At 39.7% G+C, this 19,038-nt stretch overlaps 1 protein-coding gene across 1 annotated transcript in view; it reads right to left on the bottom strand.

Annotated features, from left to right (window-relative positions):
* Positions 1-1,089: 1,089 nt before the first annotated feature.
* The window catches only part of prkar2aa (protein kinase, cAMP-dependent, regulatory, type II, alpha A), a 46,677-nt gene continuing 28,728 nt past the window's right edge, over positions 1,090-19,038 (bottom strand). The window contains exons 3-11 of the mRNA XM_075476341.1: positions 15,042-15,077; positions 9,373-9,509; positions 8,485-8,591; positions 5,661-5,802; positions 5,169-5,270; positions 4,737-4,811; positions 4,574-4,639; positions 4,156-4,294; positions 1,090-2,388 (exon numbers count right to left, since the gene is read on the bottom strand). Of these exons, the coding sequence (XP_075332456.1) occupies positions 2,264-2,388; positions 4,156-4,294; positions 4,574-4,639; positions 4,737-4,811; positions 5,169-5,270; positions 5,661-5,802; positions 8,485-8,591; positions 9,373-9,509; positions 15,042-15,077 (929 nt within the window). The 3' untranslated portion in view covers positions 1,090-2,263. The remainder of the gene's footprint in view (positions 2,389-4,155; positions 4,295-4,573; positions 4,640-4,736; positions 4,812-5,168; positions 5,271-5,660; positions 5,803-8,484; positions 8,592-9,372; positions 9,510-15,041; positions 15,078-19,038) is intronic.

Genomic DNA, 19,038 nt, shown 5'->3' with positions numbered 1-19,038 from the left:
TGAAGTGGTTAAATATGTATGAAAATAGCTACATTCAAAGAATGTGTTTTTTTTTTTATACATTTCCTATTAACTGGTGCCGCAACTGACTCTAATTTGACCCTAGGGGTGAGTTTGAGCGTGGAGGGTTGTTTGTTTTGTTTGTCTGTGTGGCCCTGTGATGGACTGGCGACCTGTTTAGGGTGTAGCCTGCCTCTCGCCCCAATGACAGCTGGGATAGGCTCCAGCATCCCTGCAACCTTAAATTGGATTGAAAATGGTTGGATGGATGGTGCTTAAACTCAGACTTTTGGGCAATTGATACAGATATATACATAAATATTTGAAGTTTCTGACAAAAACCAAGTGAAACATGCTCATTTACAGATCAACGATCTCACTTATTGTGCAGTCTTATGACACAAAAATGGCATTTCCAAATATGACAACAGGATGTCAGAATGTTCAAATCACCATCTTAAATAAGTGTCGACTTTAAAAAACAAAAAAACATCAGAACATTCCACTTGTATTTTCATCATCTGTTGAAATGGCAGAAATATTTTCTAAATGTCTTACACCTCACAGACAGACCCAGATGTCGTCTCACACCGACAGGACGGCACAGTGGAAAGGGAAATGCAACTTGGCATGAGTACAAGAACGGCCTCGCTCTGTACTTTGGGTATAAAATGAACGGATCCACAGTTCAAAGAGGTCCGTCGTTTGATGTTTCGCTTGACAAACGCTGGGTTTCAAAAGTTACTGTTAACTCAAACGAACATTGTGTACACGCAGTTTTTGGAATGTGAAAACAGAGAAACCAACATACAGTAGCTGTGGAGCAGCCCCGATAACATCCCTTTTGGATCATTTGTCCAAAAATAAAGAAAAGAAAACAGCAAACCTGTAACAACCTCCAATAACCTCATATTTACTGTCAACAACAAGGTCTCTGTTACTTTTTCCATCCAATGCGCGGAGAGGACATCTAAAAAAATTAAAAAAAATAAATGACAGACGCAAGACTTTTACCAAAATGTTCACTTTATTTTCTTACTTCTTTTTTTTAAAATCCAGGACAACTCATTCAAGGATAATCAAGGAGAATGAAGCACTAATATGTTTTATTAGAATTTTTTTTTCACTTTTTACATTTTGTAAGAGATGGACTGTGAATTTTTATCAAGAACTGGTCAAAATAAAGCAAACCAAAGGAAAAAAAAAGAATATATAATAACAATACATTAATAATAATTAATTCAGTACAATGAAGTGTGGCGTCCATGACAGGATAACGATGGCCCAGAAAACGTAGGGTTATTGTTTTTACGGCTTCCTCTGTGGTACTGAAATAATCACCAGCACTAACTCAACTCAACCAACAGTAGAGGAAGAACATGGAGCGCACTCACAAAGTTCTGCACCCGAGCCTCCCAAAGAGGAAACACTTTTTCATTTTATTTAAATAATATTTTTTATCAAAGCTTCTGTTTTTTTTTATCTTCATAAAATGTTTCTAAAACTTATGTCTTCTTTAAACTTTACTCTTTTTTTTTTTTTCTTCTTCTTCTTTTCCCCCCATTTTTACTTTCAGACTTTCAAAGTTTTTGTCTCCATCATGTGTGTGTTTTTGCAGGTGTGGTTGTGTTTTTAAGCGTCTGTACCTGGAACCCAGTGCGTGTGTGCCTCTGTGTTGATGTGTCCTTGGCCGAGGCGTCGAACAACTCTGAGTTGTTCAAGTGCTCATGTGAATGTAAAGCCTGCACACACGAAGCATGAGGACGTGTTTTCAAAGGTGTGTATGGAGTGTGTGCGTACTTTATGTCCCTACACTGCTTCACCTGTATTAAGGTCACTGCAGCAAAGACATTCATACTGAGAGGTTGAAGCTGGCTCAAGCCATGAGGTGCGTGGCCTTTAGCTGGGTTGGTCTGTGTGTGTGTGTGTGTGCGTGTGTGTATCAAACCAAAGTCAGCTTATCAAGGAATTTGTCGAGTTATTATGTGCTCAGGGGTGAGCGGACTAAGTGAAGTGTACGTCTCTCAGTGCCTAACACAGATGTCTGTGTGTGCATGCCAGTGCGAGAGGCTGAGTGTGTTCAAACTCTGAGGATTTATGTACCTGCAGGTGAGACAAGTACACCTTCCATCTGTGTAAAGCTTGAGTCCATACAGCTGCTGCTCGATGTGGGTGAGGACATATGTCTGTTTGTGTGTGTGTGTGTGTGTGTGTGTGTGTGTGTGTGTGTGTAAAAGAAGGCACGGAGGGTGGTGTGGGAGGCTCAGTCTCTCAGGTCCATGCTGGAGCCGAACAGAGCCACCAGCTGCTCTTCATAGTGGGAAATGTTCCTCTTCATGATCTCCTTACAGGAGCCCAGGAGGCGCTCAAACGCCTGCACGTCTATTACTGCGAAAACAGAAGTTATACAATTCATTTCAGTTGCTCAGGTACATAAAAAATATGTTAGAAATCGAAACGATCACCTGTTATGTTTAACGGTCACTGACCGTTAATTATTGCTGAATGCTCGCCACCTAACCTCATAGTTCCTAGTTTGTCTCAACTGAGTTAAAAAGATTTAGTTAAGAATTTTTGTTCGGAATAATTTCAAGGCTCATGATTCTTGCATTTCATTCTGGATTGGGTTGAAATCTATACTGAAGAGGCTAAGCACATTCAGTGGTGGATAACTTTGCCAATATTTGCATTCATCAAAGAGTCCTTTAAGCAACAGAAGCTGGTGTATATTTGCCTGGAGAAAGGGTGAATAAAATGGCGGTTTACAGCAGAGAAAGAGCCTCCTGTTGGCAAACTGGACCGCATTACTTTTGACATAATTTCTGTATAAAGTATTCCTTATATTAAGCCTCTCATTCAAAAGACCTGCACTGGGATTGTACATTGGGTTGGCATAGATTGATCCACATAGAGACTAATAAGTCATTCTAACAATGATCAAATACCTCCCAGAGGATTCATAATCATAATTCAAAGCTGGCAACATGCTAAGAGGTGTGGTTTTTCCCCAAGAGAGTCTTTAATAAAACATTAATGGAGCAGTATTGGTTGACGGTAGGAGAGCATATATCAGAATGACTGAGACACACCAAGCTGGAAAAGCTGAGCTCTCACAAGAGTCCTGCTTGAACCACACTCTTCTTCTTTCTGGACCAAAAGTGAAGGAATGAGTTGAATCACGAGTGAGATATTTTCTATGAAATAGTAACAAGGTCCAGCAGCCTGCTTCAGACTCAGGATAATGGAATTAAATGTTCTGGACATCCCAAAAAGGCCCCAGAAGAGTCATTAAATCCTGTTCATGTGGGTGAGAATGATGAGAGCACAACAGTCTATGTCTCTACAGTAAGCCTGAATAGCATATTCTCTGCCTTAATAACCACACTTATTGCAGACAGGATGCAGTGCTGTCAATAAACAATGTGCTTCAAAAGACAAGACTGACAGGTATGCTGTATATGCAGGAAAAACACGTGCATACATGGCACTTAAGAAGAAAAGATGGGGGAACACACAGTGAGGCCATGTGACATGGCATCTACCAACACAAAACAGCCTGAATGACTCAACAAAAGCTGTAATTGGAGCTAAAGATAAATCAAATAAACCAACAAATAAATAAATAAGGGTGTAAACAGATTTCACAACTACAGAGGAGGGGTGACAGAAGCCCAACCACAGCTGTGAAAATCCTGTTAATCTTTCATAACTCAAGAGCTGCTCATCCGCTGTCGAGCCTGAATTAGAGCACCCGCTTTAAAAACAAAATCATTACAGAACAACCTCCAATCAACAAAACCTACAAGGTGACAGCAGAGGAGGTAAACAACTGTTAGGATTTCATCACAACTCGATTGCCACTCGATATCATATGACAAACTATCAGCAGTTCTCAGTTTCACATGAAGTTTTATTAATAAGTAATTTGTCAAAATGTAACAAACAGGTTCAAAATGGATTTCATTGAGCATTTTAACACTCCAGTTTTAGGTGATGGTTATCACTTTCCTTTTTGGACATTTAGATTTGTCATGAAGCTACTTTGTACACACACACACACACACACACACACACTTCACAATCAGTCTCCTTGTGTGCAGGATTAGCGCTGAAGCTCATTTGTATTAACGTGTGTCCAAATGTGTTTCGTCTTACCCAAACATTTGACATCTCCCACTGCGTAGGCTGAGGCAGCCCTGGGCTTGTTAGTGACCAAGGCCAGTTCCCCAAAGTACTGACCCCTGCTACAGCGTGTTATCTCCACCTCCGCATTATCTGCATGGTCGGCCTTCGTCTGCATTGAGGGAGCAGAGAACGGGATAAAAGGTTAGGAGCCCCAGAGTGCCTCCTGCCCCCCGCCCCCCGTCCCCCGTCCCCAGCGAGAAGCACTCGCTGTTGCTAGGCAAAACCAGAAAACTCTTTTGCAGACTGTTAGATCCGTGTGGGTTGTCATTGTTCTGGTCTTGAATCAATAAAAACAATTTAGCAGTTCTCATCAGGATCTCAGCATGGCTGTAAATTCAAATGTAGAGCAGCAGCAAACAAATAAAGGTGGTGAGGATGAGAATCTTACTTTACTCTTCATCATGATCTTCACCTCCCCAGATTCTACAATGTAGAAGCAGTCAGCCTTGTCTCCCTGAGGATACACAGAACACACGATTATAAATGTACTGAAACTATATAATGTTATATACACACATGTAGAAACTTGACATAAGTGTGCAATGTTTCACCTGTGAGATGATGCGCTCGGCATCTGAGAACTGCCTCATTCCTACTACATCCACTATCTTCATCCTCTCCGTTGCCTGAGCAGGGAAAAATAAAAACAGGGAGGTCACAAAAACAAAAACACAGAGAAAACTGAACTTGTGGGAGCAGTCAGGGTTGTATCAATGATAACTCGTGCTGACTCTGGCAAGGTTAACTCTTACTTCAGCCCCAGCAGTCCAGTGATCAGTGTGTGGTAACCAATCAATCAACACTTACTTTTGATCAAAGATATAAACCTCATCTTTAAGTTTAGAACTTTCAATTCTTTCAAATGTAAATGAATGAATAGAATGTTTTGGACAAATAAAAGTTAGGTTTCAATCCAGAAAAATATAAGAGAAACTCACATCTAATCTCCACAGGGGATAAAATGATCAATCACATAAACTCACCTCCAGTGTTTTGAGTAAGGGCACAGATTCAATGAAAGTCTCGTACATCCTCCTCTTCTTGGCATTGTTCTTCACAATGAGCCTCCGAAATGTAGCACGGTCCTAGGAAAGAAAATAAATAAATGAAAGTAGACAAACATCTCCTCTCAGGATGTTTGACTCTTGTCTTCCTCAGTTTGGCCATCAGGAGGCGCTGCAGCAGCACGAAGCATCAGAGCAGTGGGGCTGGTTCCATTCATAGATTACAGGACTCCATTCTTAACATATCCGAGCGTCACAGCTCACTGAATTCAATTATGTGAAAGAAACTATTCACAGTACAATAAATGGTAATAAAGAAATAACTTGAGGTGGAAAGGGCTCAAAACAGAGCTTTAAATATTTGCACATGGCTAAATGATGAGGTGTGCAATTTACTCATTCAAATTCCATAATATCTCATAAATATGCTGGTTGGGTTGTTTATTTGTCTCTTCAAATGTGTGTTCTTACCAGGCCCCATAGCGATCCCTCCTGGGTGGCTACGATGGTGGCGGCCCGTGGCGTGTTGTACATGAGTGCCAGCTCCCCAAAGCTGCCCTTATTGTTATAGTGACCCACGCATACTCCCGATACCACGATGTCAAACAAACCCCTACCGAGATGAAAGGGAAAGGGAGTTAGAAAAAAAAAAAAAAGAAGAAAAAAGAAGACTTTTATTGACCTACTCTGTCTGGTAGAAATACTTCAAGTTTCAGATTATCTGTGGTTCCTGGATAGGACCGTGTTCAATCAGCACAAAATAGCTGACTTGGTGTGTGACTGAGCTTTATTATATCCTAGGTGAGAACAGTTTAGCTTGTTTGTTAAAACTGTTGTATATGTGGAAATCTCAAAGAAGACCCTTTATAGAAAACAGAAACCTCACAGAGTACAGATGCATACTTGGCTAATGGTGTAATACCTCAGCAGAGCAGCTCTGCCGTCCTCATTCTCTGGACGGGATTATACATAAGAAAGGTAATTTGCATAGATGTTGCCTGGCGGGATTAACCAGTCACTTTGTAAAATAGCCTTCCCTCTCATTGGCTGCGAGGAGGGGAGTATTAGCTTACTTTGACTGGATTACCATGAATATGGGGGACGGCTATCACTTGTGCTGTCAGCTATCTGAGGTTAGTGAAGACTCTTTTATATGCCCCCGTTGTGCTGCGCTGCTCACCATTTATTTAGCACAGAAAGCAGCAGTGAAAGCCGAGTTCAGCAATAAATTTCAAACAATAAATCTGCTAGAGCCAATGTAAGGGGAGGCCCAAGATTGTTTGATCTTGTGTTTGAGCAAACCCTTTCACATGAATGAAACAACTCCGCCATCATCAATGAACTCTGTTGTAAAATGACCTCATGTGTAACGTGGTGGAGCACATCTGTATGTTTCCTGCTGCACTGAGGATATGTGTGAATGTTTAATGATTTTCTGACTATTGCACACTCGGTCATTTACTTGAGTGATATTTAACACCCCAAGATAGAAAATGCAGTATCGGCTTTCAGAATCAGAAAATGTAATGCTGTAAACCGTACCTAAGGAAGAACACATTGATTTCGTATCAGAAATCCAAAAGCCTAGCTCCTTTAATATTTAATTTGACAATTATATCTGTGGCATTTTATTTTACAACAGTGATCCGTCTAACATCTTGCATGCCATGTTTTTACGCCTTGTCCCCGAGGGGTAATGAAGTATTTCCAGCTTCTTCCTGCCTTATAGGCCTCAGAGCAGGACTGTTTATTCTTCAGTGAAGTGAGCTCTTGCCAAATAGTAGCACACAGGCTGGCAAGACCAACATCGCAATACGCGCCATTTATAGTAAACTGTCTGCGGAGACAACCGAGTCTGGTTTAAAGTTGTTCAATAAAAATTATGAAACACTTTGAAAGCAGGAGGAGGTGTAAATAAGGCTCTGTTACTTAATAAAAGAAGAAATAGGAAACACTTTAACAATGTGTTACTGTATTCCAGTTTCCTTCCTGCTTTTATTCTTTTGTTAAATCCTCCGTCTCTTTGTGTGTCCACGTTAGCATCCCACCCTACGGATGACATTAGCTACCACTTAGACTTTGTACAGGCCACGGAAAACCCCAGGATAATATATCATCAGGCGGGCGTGCTGCTCTTAAAGGTCATTGCATGTGTCGTACAGCGAGCAGGAGCGTGCTGTGTTAGAAAGTGTGTAAGCAGATGGAGACACTGCCCAAGTGGAGCTAAAACATTGTACTGAGCTGATATGTCAGCCAAGAAAGAATGGCAATTGGAAGACAAACAATGACCAGACACCAGCCAAACACGTGCGAATCCGTTCCCTTTCAATTGGAATAAGCTAAAAGCTATATACATATTTATTTACATATTTATCTTATAAAAGAAAGTAAACACATATGTACATTACTAACACAAAGAAATTAAAATTCTTTAATGCAGTGCCATCCTGAATATCAACACAGTAGCTTATCCAAGCTGCGGCAATTTGAAAGTAATAAACTTACCTTCAAGCAATTAGTACAACGACTTACAGCCTGATAAACAATCACAATCTTCCATTATAGAAGTGTCCATCTTTTGTACCGACTACAATACTAAGGGTGATTTGAATGTTCCTCCAACTTAACGCCTTATTCAGACCGAATCAACAACACCTGCCCTGTAAAATACCCGTGTACACACGAGGTTTTCACAAGCAACGTGGAAGAGAAAAATCACACACTCCACAGGTGCTCCATATACATGGATACAGACGCACACATGTAAGCCTCAACATGATCAACACAAGTGCTAAATACAAAGACCTGTGCTCCAAATTTTTACCCATTACATTAATTGCAGCATTACTGTAATAAAAGCAGCCATTTAGCCACTTATACATATAAACACTGTGACAGTTTTGGTTTATTCATGTATGCATGTAAATTAAAGTGCATTTTCCAACATTGTAATTTAATTAAACCCCATCACAAAGAAAGAACAGTCTCCTACAAAAAAGTGAAATGACCCAAATGACTTGCATACTAAAGCTATATACTGCAGCACTGCAGGAGTTTGGTAATAAATTACTATAGTTAACAGTTATTCCAATGTGTCACATTGTCCAGTATAATACTAATAAACACAAAATCAATTTGCATACATGCGTCACTCTTGTTTTTTGACACAATTACACTATAAAACATGTTGAACTTTGACCTTATTGGCATCCAAACTCACTAAAGTGAACAGGCCGTGTTTGCATCAACAAACTGACCCAGTTTGAATGACTCAGCAGGGGTGTCTGCCTCCTACCTCTCTATGACATAGAAGTTGTCTCCATCATCTCCCTGGTCAATGACGTGTTCCTGGGGCTGAACCTTCAACTCAAACATGGCGTCCAGCACCTGTGAGAACTGCTCCTGGATGCAGAATAAGAAAGTGTGTCAGATTCATCTCAGGAGGAGAAATGAGAAGCAACAATGAAAACATTTAGTTAAATCATGCGAGTGCTTTTTTTCCTGAAATAGACGAGATAAAATGTAATCATCACAGCAGGGAAATTGTGTGATAAAGCACACAAGGAGAAGCAGTGGGGGCATTTTTGAGTCGACCAGGCACCGAGTTCATCTTTGAGTTCTAGATTAATCATTCAAGAAGTCACATATTATAGCTGCTTCAGAGATAGAAACAGACTTAAAAATGTCAAATAAATATTAAGGGTATGTTTGCAGCCAAAACAAACAGATAAATCAAGTGTAGCGACATCACGCAAATTATGTTTGGATTTGCTTTCACAAAAACACAGTTATTGAGTCCCAAAATAGGGAGGTTTCACAAAGTAGTTTTACTGGGAAACAAAGCTCAAGCATACTTTATCATCACAATAACATTGGCTACAATGACTTCCAGACAGTCTCAGTGACAAGCTGTGGTCTCGTCTCATTTATTACCAATGAGACAAGCAGATGAACCGGAATAAAGGTTGCATTGGTTCATGAAAGAAGGGTTTAAACGCATATTTCTGCTAATTTTTTAGACTTTGTTTCACCAGATTCATCTGATGTAGGGCCTTCTATGTATGCTCAAAAACACACAACCGTGAATAACTCGATTAAAGCATTTCCACCATCCATCTGCATACGAACAGTTTTGTGTTAGACGCCTTACAGATGTGTCTCTTTGTATTCAAGATTCATTTACCTGATCTAGTGTTTTAAAGAGTATGATGTCTCGGCAGGCCTCTTGCAGTCTGCAGCGTTGTTCGTCTGTTTTTGGGTGTACCACTCTGGGTTCAGTGTCCTCATCATCATCATCTGGGTTGAATGCCTCCGCACACACTGACAGAGACATTTATACGTTCTGATTTGTTACACTATATTTCATGAAGCAATCAAGGTAAAGTGTTCTATAGACTCACCAAAAGATTTCACTCTAACAACACAGCTGAGATTCAAAGACTGATAAATGCAACTTCAAATTCAAAAAAAGGGTTGTAAAATTGATATAAAAACAGAGTACAATGGTTAGCGGATCTCATAAGACAACATTCTAATCATAATAGAACATAGAAAACATATATTAGACTGTTGAAGAAAAATATTAGGCCATCTTGAAATGGAGTCTCTGTCCACTGTGTAGCATTTCCATTAACAAATGGGAACATCTGGGAACTGAGACCAGCTGCTGGACTTTTGGGAAAATAATCTTGTCCCATTCTTGTCTGCTATAGGATTCTCTGTGTTGAGCAGTTCTCAGTCCTCTTTGTCGTATTTTGCGTTTCATGATGGATTAAATGTTTTCAGCTGGTGAAAGGTTTGGACTGCAGGCAGTTTTGCACTGCTATCTGAGAACCTCACGCGCATCCAGTATTGATTTTTGCCCGTGTTCCATTTTATCCAGATTATCTTAATCACTTGATGCTGTTGTGTACTGTAGCTGGAGGAATATTACAGCAATTTTTTTGTGGAATATTATTTTGAAATTGCTCCACAATTTGTAGATTTAGTTTTTTGCTGATCGCTGGACCTTTGCCTATGTTTACTTATAAGACTCTGCCTCTCTGTGGTGGTCTTTTTATACCCAGTCATGTTACTGACCTGCTGCCAATAAACCCAATTAGCTGCAGCACGCTCATCCTGCTGTTTCTTTTCAGAACCGCTTCCTTTTCCAGCCTTTTGTTGCCCCATCCCAACCTTTTTGAGATGTGCTGCTATCATCAAATTCAAGATGAACTCAAATTTGAATAGTCAATAGTCAATGAATAGTCAAATTTCGTACTTTCAACATCTGATGTGTTTTCCATATTCTATTGTGTAAAAAAAAAAAAAAATACTGGTTTATGAGATTTGGAAAGCATTGCATTGTGTTTTTATTTACATTTTGCACTCCATCTCAACCTTTTTGGAGACGGGTGTTGTATAAATCTGTAATCATAACACTGTAAATATAAGCTACCCTGTAACTTAAAGCAAACCATGTCATGAGCATGCATTAATACAAATTAATCACTGTAAATAAAGTTATTTCTAAATGCAACCTTTGCAAGCTCCCCTCGGACATCCATCATGGTAGTGAACATATGTGTGTGAAGAGATGTTTATACTGCATTTATATTTCATGTAATTTTCCACACCATCAGGGCACAATATGTAAAGGTGTAAAAGATATCAATGGTGTTTTTCAAAGAGGAAGACAAACAAGGAAGAACACACACTCACTGAACGTGGAAAGCAAGATATTGTAACAGACCCCATCTTGGTTTAAAAGTGGAGCGAAAGGTAAGAAGTTACGCAAGCACTCGTAGAAACAGAGGATATTGTATAACACAAAATGAGGCGATGGCCTGCAGGAGAAGGGAAGAAGACTGCAGGACACTGGAGGAGCCCAGTGGAGGAAATGACACATGCAGTGTGACATGTTTTGCCACGCTAGAAGACAAACACTGACAAGGTCATTTCAAATTGTCACTATGTATTTGTGTTTCTCGGCTCTACAGACACACTCCACTTCTCACAGGACATTTAATACTAAAAACACTGAAGTCTCAAAGAGTGTTCGTGTGCAAAAGTAACATTTTATCTCACAGGAGCCATATCAGTGATGTTTGCACCAGTGTGACCTCGAGTGTCAATGTGCCGTCTCAAACTCACTGAAGCAAATCAACGGACCTAATAAAAACGCTCAGCGCTGGCAGCAAGAATTTTGTAGTTAATTTGAAGGGAGAACCAAATCTAAACAAACAACAAGAGATGACCCTAAGTATAAAAAGGTTTTTAAGACTATGACAAATATTGGTATAAGTAATGTGATCTGTGCTCTTTACTGGTATGAACATTATGTTAGATCAGATAGAACCAAGAAAACAGACAGGTCCATCAGGCTTAGCATCAGAAACTTTTATCTTCTGAAATCTACTGAGCAGTTAGCAATAATGTAACCAGAAGAACATCAAACTATCCTTAACAATCTGACTCAGGGAAACAAGAAGAAAATAACAGATTTGAACCCCTCCAGGACTTCAATACATTACCTACTAGTGAAAAATCTTCTGGCTGGACCATAATGGAGTTTATTCTCAAGATAATTTTTAGAATTTATACAGATCTCAAACCATATCTAACATCCACGCCTGCTATCATAAAGGAGAGGGTTTAAAAGGTGTTCAGCCTCGAACACTAATTAGCATGTAGGTGCATTGTTATTTCATATTTTTCAACGTTATTGAAATCTCGAATCCAAGGTAATTCAATCCTTTCCTAAAGCCAGTAACAACCTTTCAACCCTCAGTGCTGAGGACTACACATATACTCAGAGCTGAAGTTACATCCAGGAACTCCTATTTTGTACATGAGAACAACAGGAAGGGACAACATTACATTGCAGTCTAAGGGCTGTGATGAGCAACAGATTCTGATGAGCCATACATTTCTGGGAAAATAGTTTAATTTGGATGGACTGCGGGGAATCCAATCAAATACAAATTACACATGCAGAAAGAGTAATATGTTTGCATCACTGCTGATACACTTAACACCTGGTTTACTGACTGTGCCATCTTACATGGAGGCTGTGGAACTGAAATAACGCATCAATGTCACAGTCTGTGCAGTGGTTGGCAGCTTACCATCAGTCCAGCTGTGATGCTCTGACTCCTACAGTCCAGCCAAAAATAAACTGTAGGAGAATGTGTCCTGTCATCTCTACCCGTTACAGTGCGAATAGCTCTCTACACACCGATGCTTTTAATGATGCTTCTCTGGTATTTGGAACAACCTCGTGTAATACGTGTAAAAATTGTGTGGGCTACTCTTGGTTGTGTTAGTGCTCTTGTTGGTCTTAAAGCTGTGGAAAAGATGTTAAAGTGGACAAAGATCTCATTTGTGATGGAGTTAAAACAATGAATATAGTCCAGTGGGGCCGCTGTGCTTCTCACCTGTTGTCAGCCCCTCTTGGCTTAAGCCACTTCATATCGATCAGCATTTATTCTATGCATAGTGTCCCCTCTGAGGGGCGACGGGCTGTTACATTTTAGGAAGAGTGCATACAAGTCCCTTTTTGTTGATAAAATACCAAATATCTTTAAATATGCAGGGGCTGACAATGATGCAGATTGATATCGCCAAGCAATCTTAAACTGCCCATGATTAACTGTGCTGTTTCTGGCAATGGGGAATAATTTAATCACCTTATGATTGGGAAGAAATTAAATCTCTTTGTGCCAATAGGCAGGAAATGATTATTCTTTTCCTCAGTTATACTTTTAGTTTTCTCCTACTAAGGAAAGGCTGGATTCAAAAGTATCAAAGATCTCCTGATGAGTGCTGCCTTAGTTTCCATTAGTAGCATAACTTATCTTATACTGTTGTATTTATTTTCATGTAAAAAATAAAGTCTGTAAGAGCCTGACCTGGCAATCCTTTATTTTGGCTAAATATTTTTCTTTGAAAGCACTGTAACAGAGAATGTACACAGAAGTTTTACTATAAAATAATTCTCTAAAACTGAATGTTACAAGATCTTCTCTGACTTCAATCAAACAAGTCCCTAAAAATTGTCACTCTGGGAGATTGGACTGTTTTCTTGCCAAGATCCAAAATTTAAATAATTAAAAGAGTCAAACCTTTTAGCTTAAACTTGTGCAATTTTTTTCATTCACAACCCACAGAGTCTGTTGGTGGTAAGTGACATGTTGCCTCTGCATGTACACCATAAATTGAGCGAAGAACTTGAGAAAATAAGCATTAAAGAAGGATTCAGGGCTCGAAAGGTGAGTTGGTTAATTCATCTAATACATGCAACAGCAGAGCCTTCCATTAGATCAGGATCGTATCTCTGACAGCGGGAAATTAAATGACCACCTCCCTGATCACGCAGGAGTTGTCACAGTCCATTCTACAGGGGCCCACCTGTGATTCCTGTAGCAAGAGGGATGGGCTGGCTGGGCCCCTTATTTTACAACGTGAGGAAACTACCCAAAGCGGGTGCATCCATGGACCCTCCTTCCTTCCTGGTTAAACAGGATGCAAAGGACTGCATTTCTGCAGAGAGCCTCTACCTTTCAAAGTTGTTTCTCGCGCTGCTCTGAAAACTCTGCTGACAAAGCAGCGCTGATGGTGGGGGGGGGCAGTTTCTCTCCTGAGGAAATGAGCAAATGATGGTCCCACATTCAGAACCATACAGGAGCTTCTTCGCTGGTTTTTGGCATGTTCGAGCTAAGTGTGTTGCGTTAAAGCTCAAGTTAAAACGCCAATCAACTCTCTCCAAATTAAAGTGCCTTATGGTGACAAATTTTACAAACTATCTGAAGAACGTTGTCTTGCAAAAAAAACATCACAATCAACAGCTCACAGAAAGCAAAGCACTTCACCCGTGCCTTTTTTTGTTGGTAATGTTAACACAATGAAGGGAAGTATCTTTCTTTTTAGCTTTACTGGCGCTCTTCTCTTGGTATAAATTCTATTTTTTTTTTTTATCCCTGTGAGAACGGCACACACAAAACATCTGCAAAAGACAACTCATTTATCAAACATTAAATAGATCTTTTTTTATACATATATATTAATAATAAATGGTCTTTGTAGCACCATCTCTGAGAAAGAAGATGAACATCACAGTGACGTTCGGTCTTTGTTGCTGTATGAACAGCAGTTCTCCTCATGGATTAAAAAGGATCATTATGTCTTACAACATTACCAAAACAAACGTCTACTTGGATGACACAACACTGCAATCAACAAAGTAACTTTGAGCCACTTTGTTCACTCCGTGTCAACACGGACCTCTTTATGAGTTAATATTAGGAACAAAACAGTAAAAAAATAAAAAAAAGAAGTTGTCAGATTGTACAAATTAACACCGTACTCCATAACTAATCTCAATGAGGTTGCAGTGAAGACAGCAGGCGCAACAATGATAGCAGAAAAGATAAACATCAGCTGACACACCCAGAGTCTAATCAAAGTGCAGTGCTCTGTGACGGCTGACGACATTCAATCACTCAAATGTAAACACCAGACGGGTACAGCGGAGCGTGAGAAAACAAGAGTGCTGTCCAACCAAGACCACAGACATCAACACAGAAACAGAGAAAACGCCAACACGAAAGCCAAAACATGCAGAGCGGAGCTTCTAAAACACTGTGTGAACACACTCATTATCAAAATACTGCCTAAACACCGTTAGTAAGGCTAACCACTTGTCCTCAACTGCATTTGCACGATACACAGTAAACAAACAAAATGTGGCTGAGCCGCTGAAGCAGTATCAGCAATATCATCCCTGGTGTGGATTACACTGAAGGGACATGACGTCAAACACGTGTACACACACACAAACACACACATCGGTGAACTCACACCCACACATCTTACCTGACACTCTCCTGTTGAATCTGCTGGGTGGTGGAGCTGTGGAGAAAGAGAGAGAACTGATATTAACATCACTGTTGTAACATTTAACACAAGTTTGTGAGTGCTCTGAAATCCTCACCACTACTATCTGCTCTGAAAATAAAGGATTTAAAAAAAACAAAAAAAAACAAAGCTAAAATGAACAAAGGAGATTTAGAAAAAGAAAGAGTGACGACACCGGCGAGAGAAAGTCTCAGTCTGACAGGCCAAGGCAAAGAGAGGTGAAAAAGTAGGGCACTGACAGCGTAAAAAGAAAAGATCTAAGCTAAAAGACAAGAGTGTCAGTTCAAAATGATTCATTTTCTATTTGGGAAAACACAAATGGTACTGTGAGAACCAGTTACAGACACCAGCATGAACAGTCAACATTAAAGTTGCATACACAAACACACGATTTCATTTAATGACTGGAAACTGAACAGCAGTAAAGCAAAACATGATCGCACTTAGCTGCAATAAACACACAGTGACTGCCAGGAGAAAGACAGAAGGGACCATAGTAGTAGTAAGTAAAATATCAAAAAAAGAATTAGATATCATTAGAGATGAAAGTCTAATGAGAATCCATTACACTGGGGCTAATCACAGTCATTTTGACTGAAGTAGCAACATGTGTCCTCCAAACGTCATTATGTTTCTGTGCTAAGAAGTTTGTGGTTGGATTTTGTCTTTAATTGAAATCAATAAAATTCTTCTGTCGCATGCTCTGCAAATCTGCCATATCACTGTGTAAATCATCACAGAATGAGCAATAAAACACGAAGTGGACTTTGGTTTACAGTTTTACCTAATTTGCAATGTAAAGTTTCTCTATTGTCAAGACCAACAGGAAACCACTTGGTTTCCATAGATGTCTATCCACCCAGAACTTTGGATTATTTCTGTTACGGCTCTTATACACAAAGAATAATGTCAAAGGCCAAAAAAAGGCCTTCTTTGAGAGCCAACAGTGCATTACGCACCAAAAATACAGGAGAGGTAAACATTCACCAACACTCCAGATGTTCCAGAGGGCTGACTGTTGAATTCATGCATAACAGTCACAAAAGTGTGGCTGTGAAGGAGAATCAAAAGGGCTGTGTACACTGTCAGCTAACTACACAGATCAGAAGGTCATCCTTAAACCCTGATTTAAGGATCCCCAGCTTCCCACATCTGGATGGATCCTTGAGAAAGATAACAAACCCCATATTACAGCCAAATTTGAGTATTTGAGTGCGCTTGTCTCTTAAATGTTGCTTTGGATGATATCGTGTTCTAAATCAATGTAGTGTAAATATCCTTCGCTATCAAGTGGGCCGGTAACTCAGTCTTTTCTTATTTGTTCAAAACTGGATTAACTGACCCCAATCCACATTTTCTTCTGACATCATTTAGAGTATGGTACATAATAAGTATATTTTAGGGGTTACTCTAATTATATGCATTAAGGCCATGATCCACCAAGCCAACGCTGGCTGCTGGGAACCTTACTTTTATTTTGTGTGTTTTTGACCATGACCTTGAAGCCAATTCAGGTGTTTCGGCACCTTTGGTTCTTGACACCGGTTTGGCGTGTCAGGGCTACATTATTTGTCCTTGTGAATGTGCGTGTGTCCGCATGAACCATTGTATCCATTTACGCACGTGGAGTTTGAGGTCACGGTCCTTAACACCTGTTTTCTAACACTCAGCTGTTACAAGCCAGCAGGCATGGTCCATGGCTCCCATACACATGTAGAGTGTGTCCATCACAACCTTATTACCATCATGTCAGAGTCCATTAGATCTAGGCTGTGAGTAAAGGAGCACAGAGAAATTCACACATACAGAACACTTTCCTGCAGTCACCTGGGGAGACAGAGTTCAACACTTCACGCTCTCTGCAGAACACCATCACTCAGAAGATAAGCAACAGGACGGCCTTGGTTATTAGTTAGCATACAAGTGGAAATCATACATGAAAACTGTCTCATTTGAAGGGAAATTGCCAAAATCAGTTTTGGTAACTGGTTGGAATTTAAAAAAAAAAATTGAAAAATAAATAAAAAATGGGCACAAAAGAAAAATTAAAAAAGAATGACTTCAGCATTTCAACTCTGTAAGTAAGTGTTACCTCTCACATACATACCAGATATTCAGCCTTTTGGCAACTGCTTTACCCAAAACCTCATTCTGCCTGCCTTTATGTTTCATCTTGGGTGGAATTTACAACTCAGTAATTGTAGTAAGAGTTAAACATTAGTTATGATTTCAACAAGTTAAACCAGCTCCTAACTCACAGCACAGTAGGCTACTTTAGTACAAAGAAGAGGAAGATAATCTCCTTTGTTGTCCATCAATGGATAATGTCCCTGAGCATTAGCTGAAAGAGGAAACAGGAAGAGAATCTGTCTTCATTTTGCCAGCACTGATGAGGAGTGCTCCAACAGCACCATGAATTAAAATGTTTAACCTTGTCAAACAGGCAGTGTGATAAAGACTTACTGGTTTCTTACTCACGATCCATTAAAATGCCAGGGTACGCAGTTCACATGTGTGGCAAACACAAGTAACACATAAGTGTCACCAGGTCTGACCTGGTCAGATTGCCATCATTTCATTTAAATGTGAAAGTTACCAGGTTGCTAATTCTGACATGAAGCAGAAACGTTCAGACAACGTAAGACAATGGAATCGAGTCTCAGAGGCCGAAGAAAGGATCATCCTTTTGTTTATCACCTGAGTGATCAGCTGTGTCACATCAATTTGTTCGCAGGCGATAGTGCACATTAGCTGGCCTTGCTGAAAATCTAATTACATGCTCTTTTCCTCTTGTTACTGGTCAGACGGACATAATATAAGTTAAGACAGAATTATTACAGAAATTATTGTGGTCATAAAGATACAGAACAATAAAAAATGATGACACTATCTAACTGCTGTACTGTATCGTCAGATGCTTTGCAACAATGAGGCATCAAATAAGAGACCTACAATGCAAGTAAATGGAATGAAAACATGGATGCTAATAGAGGAATGAACTACAGCTCAACACTCCTTACAAGATGTCAAGTGCGTGCATCTGTCTGACTCTTAGATTATATCTCAGGGCAGCAGTTACAAATTGAATAGCTTTTACTTTTTACTACAGTTGATTCTTAAAGACAGGAATCAATCTTCAGACCATATTTGACTGCCTGCCAGCAATATGGGCAGAAAAGCAACTTATCTAATGAGATCTAATGACCTAAAGTCGTTGCATAAGACTTGCATCATGTTTGTGCATTTAGTGGCCCCTTATTCCATGCAGGGGGGACCTCATCAATCTTGGAGACCATGCCCGTAGAAAGACAAAATCTATCAGAAAAGATGATCACCAAGAGCAACTTTACTGGTACTGATTTGCACACTCGAGTGAATCCAAACTACTGTTGTTAAAGTCTACCCAAAACATATACAGCCAATGAATCCCATCACAGCAGGGGAAAGGGTTTCAGTTTTTTCCTTTAATTTGGGGTCTGTACAAAGTGCAGATAGGAAACGTTATCAACACACTATGTATTGAAAACCTTAATTTTCCATTGTGTTCATTTCAACTATTAAATAAACTAGCTCCATACCTCAATGTTATTTACTGTTACCTACACCCCCTCAGTTGTCCCCATTCTGCCCCAGAGCTTTGTGACACTTCTCGAGTCTGGAAGGCTCTTTAATCTCATTTACATCAAAACATTGACGTGTTCTTTTTTTGTTGGTTGTTGGGAGACTGTAACAAGACCTTGTCTAATCGCAGTTTCTTTTTTAGTTGAACACGATCATTTTGCATAATCTTCAGAATCTTTTTCACTTACGGCATTAAAAGCTACAGGGTTTAACTAACCTCATCATGATTTAAATTTTTTTTCATTCATTAGATTAGGAAAAAAAATTGGTGGTCAAAGGCGCTAATTCTACTCATCTAAAACGAATAGATTTTAAGATAAAATCTCAAAGGGGA

This window comes from Odontesthes bonariensis, chromosome 10, assembly GCF_027942865.1.
Source record: "Odontesthes bonariensis isolate fOdoBon6 chromosome 10, fOdoBon6.hap1, whole genome shotgun sequence".
NCBI classification, from domain to species: Eukaryota; Metazoa; Chordata; class Actinopteri; order Atheriniformes; family Atherinopsidae; genus Odontesthes; species Odontesthes bonariensis.
This window is presented reverse-complemented; position numbering and strand designations above follow the sequence as displayed.